The sequence below is a fragment of the Molothrus ater genome, chromosome 1 (genome assembly GCF_012460135.2).
Source record: "Molothrus ater isolate BHLD 08-10-18 breed brown headed cowbird chromosome 1, BPBGC_Mater_1.1, whole genome shotgun sequence".
Classification (NCBI taxonomy): domain Eukaryota; kingdom Metazoa; phylum Chordata; class Aves; order Passeriformes; family Icteridae; genus Molothrus; species Molothrus ater.
In genome coordinates this window covers 55234477-55251157 of record NC_050478.2, presented here as the reverse complement: position 1 = coordinate 55251157, position 16681 = coordinate 55234477, and the positions used below count along the sequence as shown (strand labels likewise).

The window sequence follows — 16681 nt, the reverse complement described above, 5'->3', positions numbered from 1 at the left end:
CTGGAATCACAATTTTTCATTATTGACTAAGCGGTACAAAAACCACAGCACTAGATAAGAACATCTCCCCCCTAACACTTCCTATCATCCCTGCATATAAAAACCATAGCAGATGCTGAACAAATATAATTTCAAGATGTATGTTTACCTTTGTCTTAACCCTACCTTTTATGAAGGGTACCAATGAAAGACACTTTTATTATGTATCAGCATTATATATAATGTCCATTGCTCAGTAATCAAATACATACAACACTGAGAAGCCCACTAATTTAAACAACCTCCAGACGTGAGGAATATTCAGGTTATTCAATAGCAGGAATATCAAAATTGATCTTTGTTTTTACTTTTTTTCTGATAAAACAAGAGAAAAACCCCCAAACTCACAAACAAAAAGACAAGACTGGCAACTAATCTGCTCTCTAAACTCCAGGGATAGGTCCTCACTTATGGGGGACAGAATCTCTCAATTGCATTAAGTTGGAATAGTAAGAACACCTACCAACAAAGCAATAATTACAATGTTATTATCAATATTGACAAAGGAAAGACATACAAGATCTGAATTCTTATGAAAATTTAGTTTCTTAAAAGGATTATCCTGTCCTCTAGCTGCCAGATGGTTTTCAAAACTATTGTCTTCTTCTAGAAAATTTATCCTTACTATGACATGGTCAGCCCTAAATATTGTTACTCCATCATAAATAACGACAGGTTTATTCCCCAAAATGTAACATCTCTTGAAAAAGCCACAATGCCTACCGTTGCTTCCTGGTTCCACAATATTTTCTGCACTGACTTCTTTCATTGGACTTCGAACTTGTGGTTCTGATTGGACATTTTGATCAGGCAATTCAGTGCCTATCTGACCATTCTGTAATCTCTGTTTCAGCAACAACACCTAAACAAAATGTTCTTTTTGTTAAAAAAATCTAAGGATTCAAAGCAGATAATTTTTTAATCTTCAAAACTAGGAAGAGTTAAATTAATTTTGATATTAGCAAGTAGAAAAAGGAAAAATCAGTCTGAAATTTTTTACCATTTTTTAGAAGTCAGAATTATGCTTCCAATTAACAAAAGACTGGGTAGAGAAACAAAGACCAATTAAGCAAAATACATGAATTTTGCAAAAGCAATTTTAGGTCAGACATCTGCTAATGTTGATGTCTTGATAACAAAAACATCACAAAAGTATTTAAGTGAAAATCAGCCAATCCTATTTAACATGAGTGAGATTTTTACCAAGGTATCCTCTACCACAAAGACACACTTATTTCCAGAAAATTCTACATTCACAAGATGCTTTTCAACTTCAGAGCAATTATAATAAAACATGGATATGCATCATAGGAAATACATAGCTAAAAAGAAAAGTTAAGAAGAGCAGTTTTAAACATCATCTGTTTGGTAAATTATCTTGCCTGAGTTTGCAGGACATTAATAAGTTGATCCTTTTCTTCTAAGGAAGCATCAAATTCCTCCTGGAGATGTTTCTTAGCTTGTTGATCCATCTGGAGCTCCTGATAATACAAACACATCTCAAATGAATGTGAACTCAATGAATGTGAACTCAAAAGACTTATGAAAATATTCTGAAATATTATGAAAATATTATGAACTCAAAAGACTTATGAAAATATTATGAAATAGCATCTAAAATATCTCTTTCATAGTTGTGATCCCAAAATATAACAATAAAGTGTATTTTTTTTTACCATACAACATTCTACACAATATAGTAAGAACATCCAATTATAATACCACGATTAAAACAGCAAGAGTCTAGATCTGATGGAAAATTATCAAGGATTCTTTTTCCTAAAACTAAGTTTGCATAGGGTTCATTTCAAGCCTGCTCCTGAAAAACTCTCTTCCATGCACATATTTCTCCTGGAAGCTGAAAACTGCACTTTGGAAGATTCTTCACTTTGCCACCAGATTAAATCAACATAAAGAGAAGAAATGTAAAATTCATTATGTTCATTCAATGTGCCGCCATTCCAAAAATGACAAATGCCATGTATAAGAGAAGAAAATTGGTCTTTTTATTCCACAAGCATGTCTCAAATGAGAAAGGCAGAGAATACCAAACAATTTAAGTATGTGGCTTTAAGTGATACTTATATGCATTTGTTTGGCTGAAAACTCTTAGAAGCTTGTAGATATTGGCTAAATTCTTTAGTAGTATCTACAGAGTCTTATATTTCCCGAAGGAGTTTTTTTTTTAATTACTTCCTACTCTTTAAAGTTTAAACATTTAAATTTCTTTAAATAAGTATAATTCTAATAGAAAATACATGTACCTAAATTAATTCACATCTAACTGCTTATTCCGAGAACCAGAACCACACATACATCATGCATGCACTGCAAATACTTTCAGAAAATTTTCAATATTTTTAATTTATATGTTTATTTCCTCCATAGATATCTTCCCCATAATTTACTCCAGGAAAAGAATGCTTCTATGACTGTTATTCTGCAAAGATCACTTGTATAAAACAATAACCACCCATAAACATGAGTTCCATTAGCCAGGCAAAGACAGAGGACGATAGATAGATAAAGAAAGGATGAAAAAGCAAATGAGACAAAACAGCACTGGATGTTTCCTGAGCTGCTTTCCTCCAACTCCAAATCTTGTTTTTATGCTGTCTATCCCTTACCTCCAAAAGTGAACGCCCTGCCACAGATGAGGCTGATACCAGCATTGAAAACCATAGCTGTATGAGCTGAGCCTGCCGGGCCATGCAGAGGCACGATGATGAGGGAAAGCATCACTGCAAAAACTATTACTCTCTTCCCAACTATATCCACTTCTTAACACTCCATTGCCTCATGTTCTCAGCAATTACTGATCACACTTCTGCCCTGTGCTTCTGAGTTTTAGAAGCAATTCCTTTCAAACAAAGCAAAGCAGGCCAGTGTGAGAACAAGTATCAAAGAGATTTATTGAAATCAACACAGAAATGGTCCTCTTTGGTTCTCAGAGTCCCTTCTGATCCTGTATTGTGAAGGAGAACACTGAAGACTGCTCTAAGACTGGTTTTGAGGAATTACTCCTAACAGGAGTAAACTAAGGTAAGTAAAACCACATTTATTTCTAGGGACTGTGTCACACTGTTATTTTAGCCTCAAAGGAAGATTAGCTTCCTCATACACGGCCCTCTTAGAAGAAACTTGCCTGATTCAACATATTTATGGGAAAAATGGACTGTATGATGAAGAAAAAGATTATTATAATTAATTTCTGATAACGAATTACTACATCAATGAATTAACTACTTTGGACCATGTTAGCTTCCACAATGGAAACTTACCATTTTATTTGTAATTTTTCCTTCGTTGTCTGTTTTACCTAATGCTGCAACACCTGGGCTTCCAAATGATCAGAAAAACACTTTTTGAAGTGGATCAATTAATGAAAAAGAATTTCAGTGTTAGATTTGAAGGAATCTTTAAATTTACAAGATTGGTAAGAATGAAATTAAATTTTACACAAAATATACATATATAAATGTATATATATAAAACAGAAATATATGTGTCACTTATGTACATACATGAATCACAAAGACTATGACAGAAGTAAAAAAAAAAAAAATACACATGGTCCAATTCTATCATATGCCAAAGATTTAACTCTGCTCCACATTGGCCTTGACTTCAACAAATAGGAATAAACTGGAAAACCAATCCTACAGGAGCATGTAGATATGGACCTACCACAGAAAAAACTTGCTTCATTTGACCTTGTAGTGATCTGGAAAAGATATAACCTTGGCAAGCCAATTCTGACAGTAAAGCAATGTTTTTTTCCCTCATATAGACTGATAGTTTAGCTTAGGACATCGTGACAGTCTGGACACAGGCTATAGCCCAGATGAACACAGTACTCCCAGCCCTGACCCACTGTTCTCAGCTGCTGGGGCAGAAACAGCACAGATGTGAACCAAAATGCCATCCCACTAGCACACACAATTCACAGCATGCTCACCTGAATTACTCTCTGAATCACTGAAGAGTGCCCAGCAATTTGCCAGTGACCTCCCTTGAAATGACTGGCTGCCTGACTAGACACAGGGATAGGTCCTTGTGGGTGAGCTTGAGCCTTGAGTACACACATGGAGTAGCTCACAGTCACCATCCCTCACTATGAAGGGGACAGGCCTCAGTCCCTGTCTATGGGTAAAGCACCCAAGTGCCTGGAGTAAGTCTGCCTTCAGGCAAAGGTGGGACCTCACCACAGTCTAATGGCTCCTGCAACCTCCATGCCAGTGCTGCTGCTCAGCATTGTACATGTCAGAAGCAGATGTGTAGTCATAAGACAAAGCCTGTGACTTTGGGCTAAATGGTACCCAGCTCTCCAGCAATCTACGAGCACAGACAGAGGCCCTTACACACCCATCTCCAAATCTGGTGTTGCACTAGCTCCTGAGGCAATAAAACAGCTTCAGCTTCACATTGTGCTTCATCAGGGTTTGACAATATGGCGGTTTTGATTTCGCCCTTTTAATCTGTTCTGCCCCGTCATCGATACATGTTTTTTAAGTCCACTGTGTTTACTATCAATACCAAATACACTAGTGCTTCTCCTTTGAATTTCACTATAACTTAAGGAGGCAAATCATAACAAAACCTACTTGATTTTATGACTGAAACCAAACTATACTAAAATCCATAAAACAATGTAAGTATTACAACTGAGATAAAGAATATTTTTTTTTAATTATCCTCTTTTTTTTGATAGTCATTGAAATCCTTACAAAAATGTGCCTACTACTTGTGTTTGCCTGAATTAGTATTTGTCATTAATAGAAGAGCAACAAATTGCACAGGGACATCTATGGCTGGGCCCAACAATACTGCAAGAACCACACACACTTCTACCTATTTCACAATGAACAAGAGAAGTAGTTCAGTTGGTGATGCACTGCTCAGTCTTAGGAGGATAGCAATAAGCTGCTGAATGGGAAGTAAGACAGAGGAGTAACCCCATATAAACAACAATAAAAAAAAAGCTGTAAAATATCCTGCTCTGTAATAGAAAATATTTTGTGAACAAAAAAGTCAAAAGCTAGGCAGAAAAAGATCCTATGTAGGTGTGATATAACATAAACATGCAATCAGTAAAGGAAATTACCTCTCTCAGTTCTCCAATTCTGCGAAGTGCTTTATCCTGGCTTTGACTCAGAATGCTCTTAAGAAAAAAGGAAGAATAAAGATCAGGTGTATTAAATGTAATTTTAAAATGGATAAATAAATTCAAAAAACTCACAAATGTAATTATTTGTTTCTCTTTCAAGTTACACTTGATATGCAAGTATTGTCATAAACTGCCAACTGTGGGTTGGCAATCTATCAATCTATCACCTGAAGTCAGTGATGTAACAGAAAAGGCTGGAGTACAACACTTCACAGTTATTTTGAAAAATTAATTTTACCTTGGTTTCCTTAGAAATCCCAGCTAAGAAATCATCATCTGTTACATACTCACAACACACTGAAAATTAAATCTGTATTGTAACTACACATTTTAAGACTGAAAAAAGCATGCAGGTAAGAGAACATGAAAAGTAATGCTTACCTGTAGCTTCTTCTTTTCCCGCTGGGTAACTTGATAAGCAGTCACTAGCTAAAATAAACAAATCGGATATAAAGATGATAATACATCTGCATACAGCCATCAAAATAATTTCCTTAGTTGTATCACTACCTGCATTTTCAAACTCTTTGCTCCACTTGAGAACTTTCTTTTGATATAAATGTACTTAAATATTCTTAATGTTTTCTTTATCTATCTATGAAATATCTCCAATGTCTTAAAAAATACAAGCCTGCATGACAAAACAATGATGTTACTCAGCACTCATACAGTTTTCCCTTCCCTGAGACAACATACCACATACCACCCCTCAACACAGGGGGTCAAACCCAACAGTATCAGAAAGTTACATCTCAGACAGCTACCTCACAGGGGTGACCACTTGTAAGAGTACATGTCCCAGGGAGATTAAGCAAAAATGATTTTACAAAAAGTGTGCATTAAAAAATACATTTCTAAATTTAACAAAAAAGGTGTAATGTTCTCATCCCATATGCCTTGCACATATCCAGCAAAGACAGACTGAAAGTAGACAGTATTTCATTTCTCACAGTAAACTTACAAAAGGAGGAACGGTACACCTTAGTTTACCTAAATATTTGATTACAACTGCCAAGTAGCATTATGGTGAAGTAGCATAATGGCATTTGAAATTAGAACACTGTGTTTTCAAATTGATGAAAAATTTAAGAAAAACAAATCTAGAACACCGAAACTAGAAAGTCAAAATATATCTTCAAATTCTAATTTAAAACAAACTAAACATTTTCAGAATTCAAAATTGCTTTTAATTTCAAAGTTATATTTATTTTGCCCTTATAAGAAAATCAAAACTGCTATGTGTGGTTTCCTCTACCATATTTTTGAGATGCTAACTATGCATCCTACTTTAAGAGGAAAAAATATTTCTGCCTTAATTACTCATTATATATTGCAACAAGTTTCTTCCAAGCTCCAGCAAAACAATTATTTTCAACTGAAGTGAAGAAACTCACAAAACCAGGAAAAAACCCAAGCCTTTTTGACAGAGAAAGTTAGGACTTGGTGGACAGATTACACTAATAAAAATAATCCCAAACAACCAAAAAAAGCATTGAAACAAACCCATAAACTGAAGAATTTTCATTTTAGCAACTACTATTTACACAAACTTAAAAAAAATACTTATTACACTAGCTGGAAGTGAGGAAAAATCACTGTGAGGACTGCTCTTTCAGGCATATGCTGAATACTGCAGTCACTGTATACATATTTTAGATTCCAGGGATTTTGACAAAAGTCTGCACAGGAATTTGTATTTGAGGGCAGCAAACATTAAAAGAACTGTAAAAAAACAGTACAAACATCCAGTTTTAAATACAACACACACTTCAAAAAAAATAAATTAAAAAACCCAAACAAAACCCCCAAACTAATTAAAAAACCCAATACCAAAACACCACCTTCCATTTGACAGCTTTACCTTCCCCAATAATTTGGAAAATGAGTAGCGAAACTACTTATATAATTGGTTTTTACTAAAATACCCAAAAAATAAGATGTTTGAATTAATTCCTCTCAGGGAATACCTAGAAATTATGAAGAATAGAACTTGTTTCTTGAAAACAAAATGCTTGCCTACTGCACATGGCTAGAATATACACTGTGCATTTCAAGAACAAGTTGGAAAAAAAAAAATTGCTGTCACGGGAGTACAAGTCATGCTCATCTCTGTAGTGAACTTCACCCTCTGCTAGATGCTTTCAGTTTGAAATCTCAATAGGCCTGCTCTGTGTGAGTAACTGTTAATTAACCTCTACTGCTGGTATCAGGAAATTATTTACAAACAAGAGAAGAAAAAGAAGAAGAAAAAGATTTCCATGTTTTATTACCAGAAGAACACTTAACCTTTTTAGGTCAAAAATAACTAGATTTAGAGTAAGTTAATTACCATGTTAGTTTTAAGTTTAAACATTTGCTCCAAATAGGAAAAGAAAAAGATTGTCCACTGCTGCAGTACCTGTTAGCCTAATCTCTTTCCCCTTTCTGCATAGCTAAACCAGTTACATTGCCTACCTCTGAGTATTTTCCCCTATAGTTGCCTAAACTGCGCTCCATTCTACGCAAACGCTGCAGCAACTGCTCTTTGCTGAAGGTGTCCATATTTCCCAGAGGCTCTTCAGTTTCACTTTCAATGTCAGAAGGTGAATCAAAGGTGGGACTGAGAGCTTCCAAGTCTAGTCGATTCAGTGAGTCTCTTGAAGAACTTCGGACTAGGGACTCTTTAGAAGAAGAGCGAAACAGGGTCTCTTTTACCGGGCTTCGAAACAAAGACTCCATGGAGGGAACTCGAAGCTGAAGCCTCTGGGCAAAAGACTGACTGTCACTTTGCTGCAAAAATTGAAAGAAAGTAATTATTTCTGCACTGCTTTTAGGCAGACAGACACACTGAAGTCCAGGAAAGAGACTTGACCTGTGCAAAGAAACTACTGTTGTCTAACACATGCATGACACCAAATAGCGGCTACTCCCTTAAAAAAATCATCTACTTGTGCAGAAAAATCAAGCATGCAACTACCAGATGTGCACAATTTCAGATAGCAACTAAATCTAATAAACTACAGCTCTGATTTAAACTTTTAGGAAAATGTATTTCTGTGTAATCCCTCTAAAAAGTGAGGAATGTGTAACTAATATAAATGTCTATTGTCTCAAACTTGAAAAATATACCTGACTCACTTCTTAATGTATTACACAGAAGACTGGATTTATCTCAAAGACATAGATACTTTCCTATGACTAAGAGAACAAATTAATGGTAGAGATCCTTGTATGATAGTTAGTCCTAGCAAACCATCTTGAACAGTCCTTTTCTTATTTTTATTTTAAATGACTTTATGATTATTACATAAAACAAAATTATTGATTTATGCAGCTATAGTACTTACTTCATTCTATACCAAAAGATTCTGTGCTGTGGTAACCTTTACTGCTGGGTGCTACAGAAGTGATGTGAAAGCATTACTGCAAGATGTTGCCCCTACAATCAGATGTTGGGAGACACATGCCAGAAGCCACTGCTAATCCCACTTCAGTAAGCTAAATGTTTCCCTGAGACATATTTAAAAATTACCTGCACCCTTCTCACTAGTGACAACATTTTCAGCCTATCAGTTCTTTTCTTCAGCTTTCCATGCATGCAATAGGCCCCCTACTTTTGAAAGTGATTTTAATGCTGTGCAACAAGATGCATCTCAATGCTGGCAGTCTGCTAACCAGTCCTTACAAAAAGAAAAGCTCCACACATCAGTGACAATACTTAATACCAGCAAATAGGATTACACACAAATAAGATATCTGATCGTCCTCACAGGCAACTACTTAGCCCTACTTCAGAAGAGAAATACTCTGCACTTAAACCAATGTAACACAAAGACAGCACAGCAGTGAAGGAGGAAACAAACCTCCCATGCCATCCACATACCTGTGGAGAGACAGGTTCACTTCCATTGTTTTCTGTGGATCCAGGAAGTGGTTGTTTATTCAAGTTCTACGGGAAGTAAAAACAACTGTTAGAAGAAACAGAGTACAAGGGCTGTAATTCTGTGGTTCCCTAGAAACAGCATCTGTGCTTTTTTCTTTGCCTTTGTTTTTAGTACCTTCTTTAGAAAGCTTATTAAGATGTCTTCATGCAAACAGGCTAGCTTGTTAAATTCAAAACAGAACGCTGCAATTGCAGAACTACAAAGCAGCTATGTGTGCATGGATTAGTATGAGACATCTGCAAATATGGACATCTCCAATTAAGTAAGTCATAATGATTATTTATATAACATTTATGGACAAATCAAAGACACAACAAAAAGACAAAACTATAGCAGGAAAAGTCTAATTACTAGTAAATACTACTAGTATTTACTAGTAATTAGTAAATACTAATTACTAGTATTTACAGCCAATATGAGTAAGAGTTGGCTGTAACACCATCTTTCTCTGTTTCAGTGCATTGAGGGGGCAGAAACAACCTGGAAAAGAAGTGCTGGTAACAAACTGTTTATAACTCCAACAAGCATGGAAAGAAAATTAGACTTTCAGAAAATATATCTTTAACAAAACTTTTGCATTCCCAAAGAAAGGAAAACAAAACACACACACATTAAAAAACTTCACCCAAAATAACAAAACCAATACAACAAAAAACAGTAGTCTGGAGTTGGTTGGTTTGTTTGGTTTGGGTTTTGGGAGTTTTTTATTGGTTTGGTGGTTTTTTTTAGAGTTTAGACATTTCTGTTCCTAGCCTGTCTATCCTGCCTTTCCTGTGTCCTGTGTTCAGGTGTTTGCTAACCCAGTCCTAATTTTCAGGAAGGATGACCCTGGAAACTACAGGTCTCTTAGACTCATTTCATTGACTGGTAAAATTATGGTGATTTTTCTGGGAGTTATTGAAAAACAACTTCAAGACAGAACAATCCTTGGTCACAACCAGTAATGGGTTCATAAGGGGACGCTCCTGCTTGCCAAATGTGATTTCCTTTTATTACAAGGTTACCCAGTGAGATGAGCAAAGGAAGTCACTTGTTGTAATCTTTTTGGATTTCACTAAAGCCTTTGATACTGTCTCTCACAGGACCTTCCTGGACAAAATATTCAGCATGCAGCTGGATAAACACATCATGTAGTGCATGAGCAAGTGGCTCATGGGTTGGGCTCAAAGCTTTAGAGTGAATGGGGGGACATCAGACTGGTGAGAGATGTCACTTCTGGGGTTCCACAGGGCTCCATCCTCAGCTCTGTGCTCTTCAACATCTTCATAAATTACTTCAATGTGGGACTTGAAGGTACACTAAGTTTGACAATGATATTAAATTGGGAGGAGCTGTTGACTGCCTTGAAGGCAGAGAGGCCCTGGAAGAGGGGGCCTCAGCAAATTAGAGGGCTGAGTAATCAGCAACCATATGAAGTTCAATGAAGACAAATGCCAAATTCTGCACCTGGGATGGGACAACCCTGGATGTATGGACAGACTGGGGAAAACAAGACACTGGAGAGCAGCACCACGGAAAGGGACCTGAGGGTCCTGGTCAATGGAAAATTGGATATGAGTCAGCAGTGCCCTGGCAGCCATGAGGGCCAAGCATGTCCTGGGTGCATCAGGCACTGCATTACCAGCTGGGCAAGGGAGGGGATCGTCCTGCTCTGCTCTGCCCTGTGTGCAGTTTTGGGTGCCACTACATAAGAAAGATACAAAGCTATGAGAGAGAATCCAAAGAAGGGCTACAAAGATGATGAAGGGCCTTGAGGGAAAGCTGTACAAGGAGCAGCTGAGGTCACTTGGCTTGCTCATCGTGGAAGAGACAGAGGGGAGACCTCAAACCAGTTTACAATTTCTTCATGAGGGGATGTGGTGGGGCAGGAGCTTTGGTGACCAGCAACAGGACTCAAGGGCATGGCATGAAGCTCTGTCAGGGAAGATTATGCTGGATATTAGAATAAGGGTCTTTACCCAGAGGGTAGTTGGGCACTGGAACAGGCTCCCCAGGTAAGTGGTCATACCACCAAGCCTGTCTGAGTTCAAGAAGTGATTGGACAACACTCTTTGGAACACGGTGTGATTCTTCGGGCTGTACTGTGCAGGGACAGGAGTAGGACTTGCGTCAATCTTGTGGGTCCCTTGCAACTCAGGATATTCTATGATTCTAACTTACACACATCCTGATGGTTTTTTGCTGTATAAATCCAGTCCAACTGAATTAGCAGAATATGCTAGAAACCATCTAGGACATGGATTTTTTCAACAGAGGTGAAACACTGAGGCATATCAAACAAAATATGCATAAATTTACCTAAGAGCAGTGTAACTCTCAACTTTTAATCAAGCTATACCCTGACAGTTACATGCAAGCTGCAAAATCTAAGGTGTATGTAGAACTGAAATCTCAGTCACAATCACCCTTGTATATATATATCTCCTACATGATCACACTCACAGCTTCTATCAGGATATGCCAATAAACACACCTAAACATTAATGTGGCAGAGGAATGATAAAAGCGCTTTAAAAAGGTCGGACATGGAGCAGATTTGAGGTAGTACAGAAATAACACAGAACAAAGAGAAATCCAGATAGTTAAGGAAACCAGAGAACTGAGCAGTTACCCATATGCAGACAAAACAAAACAAGCCATACAAGAAGTCTGGATTTGGAAACTGTGCTTCACCTAGCTTGAACAAAATCTGCATTCTACTTCAGAACACTATCCTGTGGCAGTGAATTTGTTCCTAGTGGATTAACAGTTTTTAAAGGTTTTAAACTGAAGCACTTCTACACTGTATTCTTGGCTCCACTACCTGTTCTTGTTTTTTTTCCTAACAGGAAAAGTTAATAATAAGATAATTCAGATAAAAAATTATCTTCTGCTTCATAATTTACAAAGCATCTGCTATGCTACTATAGGACTGACAACAAAGGAAGACAAATACTTTACCAAGACATCACAAAAAGAGTGATTGGGCATTGGAATGGGCTGCTCATGGAGGTGGTGGTGTTATCATCTCGGAGATACTTAAGAAAAGATTGGATGTGGCACTTAGTGGCATGTCTAGCTGGCAAGGTGGTGTTAGGTCATAGGTTGGACACAATGATCTCAGAGGTCTTTTCCAACCTACTTAATTCTGTGATTCTGTGACTTACAAACTAAATATACTTCTTTCAAAAATCAGGTATTCTGATACACATGAAGAAGAGTTAAAGGAAAGTCTGGAGGGTTTGTGCATGTAATTTGTAAGTACAATTTAATATTTAGCATCTATTTTAAAACATAAGATTAAGTAGATTTATTAAATTTAATAAGGTTTTTATGAATATAGAACCCATGGATACTGTTTCTTTCTGTGAAGATGCTTTAAAAAGCTACCATTTAAAGATCTATAAAGATCCTTAACAATGTAATTTCAAAGCTAAACTAGTGCTGACACTTTTAAAAGTTTCCTACTCACTATGCAGGCATTTTTATACAATCTATGGGAACAAAAGATTTGGGGTTAAACTTTCTATTGGCATAAATAATAAAAGGGATAAATTAGTAATCTTTCATATAAAAAATGGACCACCATAGGTATCTGGCTGCTGAAGGTCTCTATCACTGTGCTCTAAGGCAAAGGATTGTATTTGGGTATCTACACACTGAATGGTAAGCATGAATGGAAGTTGCTATATTTAAATATAGATCCAAGAGGCTTTGAAAAGCTTAAAAGCCTGAGCCTTTCATAAGCCTGAAGAGAGCTTTCTGCATAATTAGACTCACAGAGCACAAGCAGCCATTTTGTAAGTCTTAAAACCAGCAGTTACATCAGGGTTTCTGGAGACCAATGGAAGCTTTTCCTCCACAAACTCATAGAACATAACATCCATATCTCTATCCAAAGAGAGCTATACTTACAATATCTAACAAAACCATTGCTTTTTATTATGAAGATGTATAAATCAGAACTCAGTTTCAAATGGAGCACATTAGGGTGTTCCACTAACATTTTTCATCATCTTACTTCCCTATTTCTGCAATGCAAAATGATACTTTTTTTCTCAAAGGCATAAATAGATTACCAAGCCTGAGAAGTGAAAGCTTAAATGTTTTTATTTAGAAACATTTTAACATTTACTGCTTTTAATAGTAATACTTTCTCAAGTATTCAAAAACTGAGTAATTATGAAGGGAGAAAGGAAGGAGAGCTTAATGCTTTCTTCCCTCATTTTCCTTTTATTTTTCCTTAAAAAAAACCACTGTGTCCAAGAATATTTTTAACTGTTTCTTCATGCACAAAACCTTTGCAGCTTAGCTAGTACAGAGTTGATACTAACTTCATCTATGCCAAAAAAATCCACGTTTACAGTCACTTCTTTATGCTGCTCACTCTCAGATCACATATACAACTAAAATACTGTTTTGTTTTAGCAGAATTAATATGCATTTGTGCGTGTTGGTGAAACTTTCCTCTCTTGTATTTTTACTGTACCTAGGTTTTGTAAAATATATAATGTGGGTGTTTCTTTAATATATTTTTTAATCAGTCATCCTATTATCTTTAAACATTTTCTCCCTCTCCTAGTTCTTACTGTGAGTACTGCCCTAGAATTTTCAAGAAGTTCTGAGAACAAAATGAGTTTTGCAGGTAACATATTAGTACACATTGGTAACACATTAACAATAATTGTTTCATTACTGGAGTCTTGCATATAAATATGCGAGCCACCGAATATGCCACTAAAGTGCATACTAAAAGATCATATAAAGACAACACTGGAGCACTCACACAAACAGTTACGTGAAATTTTTTTTTTTTTCGATAATTCTGTTGTATAGTGAAAACTAACAAAGCTTACTTAAATTTGCAGTGAATCTTTAAGGAACGATTACTAGACCTGGAATATGGCCAGAATACACTTTCCTGGGACCACCATTTTAATCACTGTTTTGCCTGAGAGAGAGACAAGTCCAACAAGTGTGTTGTGCTATGTCGTGGTTATTAAATGTTGATCCTGTTACAGCTTTCAGTGACTGGTCAATTTAAACCATGAGCAGGAAAAGAGTACTTACAAAGTAATCATGAAGTATAACAATGAGCTGGGATGCTAAAAATTACTGTGCTTTAAATCAATTATGGACTTGGGAATGCCATGCCTCTAAAGCATGTGAAAAATGCCATTCCTGTCCTGTGCCAAGAAGAATACAGCTTCTATGTGCCTATATCAGAAAGCAGAAGTCTGACTTCCTCCCTATGCCTGCTTCCTTTTCTTCACTGCTTGCCACTTCTCACTGAGCTTCTCTACTTATATATAGTGAAGAAAACATTTCCAGGCAAAGAAACATATATTTCAAGTAAAATCTAACTATTAAAAAAAGACTATTCATCCTCACAATAATAACTGTCAGGTTATCAACTAGATGTAGATTAATTTATGTGTCTATGTGAAATAATTATTTCCTGCTACCATTAGAAGTAAATGACATGCTATATTTCACCGTAAGCAGCAAATAGCATGTAAGTTTTACACATAACCAATCCCAATTTTAATTCTATCCATTTATCTTGAAATACATACAGATATACATAAATATGAAGAGGAAATTTCTATGCAACACACATACAAACTTGTGCAACAGTTATTTAAATTTGTGTATTGTTGCCTGTATAAGAAAAAATATGTTAATTTTTTTTATGTTACAATAAATTCATATCATACCAGCATACCAGCCAGGAGCTATCACCTACTACCTCTGTGAAATTTAGTGCAGGGTTAGCAACAAAATAGTTAAGACAGAGGTCTTTGTGAGAACAAGCCATAAGCAAGTAAGTTTGCCTTCTAGTACGTTACTCTCCTCCACCTGCTAAAGGCATCACTAAGAGGGGTGGGGAGGACTCACCACACCATCACTCTGTGGCTTAGGTTGTTTGGTGGGATCCAAAGCAAAGACAGTATACTCAGAGAGAAAAGCAGGTTCTGCTATCATCCCGGCTAACAGCTGTTATTCAATGCAAAAAGGAGGAAAATGAAAATAAATCAAGCAATAAAGAACATCGCAAAATTTTACTCCATTTTTCCATGCTATTAAATACATAACAAAACAAAACAGCAGTTTATGAGACAACAGATATCAATAAAGGGAGGATGTAACTAGAAAATATGCACTAGATCATTTCAGAACAGCCAAAATACAGTTTTGATCAAAACTTCTTTAGAACAAAAGAAGCATACTATTTAAAAGATCCTAGTTTAGTCCAAGATAAAAAATTATGTTTCAGGCATTGCTATTGTAATTTTTTTTAACTTCTGTGGATGAGTTGTCTTCATGTATCACTGAGCCCTATTTGCTCTCAGTTATTCATTAACAACTCACTGTTCTAAAAATTCTATCAGTATTTCAGTTATATATAATCTAAAATGCTTGCTTTTGACTATTTATCATCTGATGCTATTATACACTAGAATGCTGTTTATATTTTTAAAAATTCCTTACAGTTTTTTAAACTACTAGCAGACTATTTCATAAAAATTCCATAAGTTGAATATAACCATTTTATCAAGTCAGTATCTAAGAAGAGATATAAATTCCTAGAGGTGAAAACATGAAGCCAAGAGACTGGAATTTGAATTCAAATTGGATATATACATTTAATGTAATGTAATGCATTTAGGATGCTGTAACTGAGAGACAAAAATATTCCTCTCATGATTATACTCACATACCTATGTTCAAAGTTCAATTTCCTTACAGCTTGAGATTTCAGAATTGTACTGATTGCTGACTAGATCCAAACTAAATAAAACAAAATTGTTCTGAAATAATGAGACAAACCCCTCTATCAAGTTGCCAAACAGTACTTTTAGGAATCAAATACTAATATAAGTTAGGAGTTTAAATTACTTTTTTTTGGTGACAATTACATTTATTCCAGTGCTGTAGCAGATTAGTTACGTAAATTCAAATTGAAAGAGAAATATTTTCACAGGGAAGATCTGAAAGGCTACATGACTTTGAATTTGTGTTTGCCAAACCCTTCATGACTTTGAATTTATGTTCACAAAATATAAGAAATGGTAAATATTCTGTGAGAGCCATATACAATAAATAGCCTCAGATTCACCAATAAATATTTGCCAACAAAGCTGAAATTTCTCACTTTTAAGTTACTGCAAAGATGAGCTGCTAATAAAAAAATGGTCACATTCCTCATGCTCTCAATCTTCATCCCCCCAGAGCCTCAACACACTTGCCCTATGCATTCACTGTGGTAGCAACAACACATGGAGTTTGCTGTCCTCCTCTCTCAGCCTGTCAGAAGTACAATTCTTAAGAGTAAGCTTAAAAGCTTACTCTTGCAAAAGCTCCTCATGCATACATTTATATCTATAAATGTGTGTGTATGTGTGTATGTACATATATTTGTATATGTGTACATGTATGTATGTATACATATATATATATACACATACAGGCGTGTAAAACCCACCTACATTTTTTTCCTCCTCTGAGCATTCAGACAAGAGAAAAATAAGGAAATTGACAAAACTGACAAGTGATAATGGATCCAGAAAAT

The 16681-nt window shown here is 35.9% G+C and overlaps 1 protein-coding gene across 1 annotated transcript in view; it reads right to left on the bottom strand.

The window, feature by feature from the left end:
• The window catches only part of GOLGA4 (golgin A4), a 77482-nt gene that overhangs the window by 43381 nt on the left and 17420 nt on the right, over positions 1–16681 (bottom strand). The window contains 7 exon segments of the mRNA XM_036379128.2: positions 763–901; positions 1422–1520; positions 5144–5200; positions 5588–5635; positions 7661–7975; positions 9069–9134; positions 15007–15105. Of these exon segments, the coding sequence (XP_036235021.2) occupies positions 763–901; positions 1422–1520; positions 5144–5200; positions 5588–5635; positions 7661–7975; positions 9069–9134; positions 15007–15105 (823 nt within the window).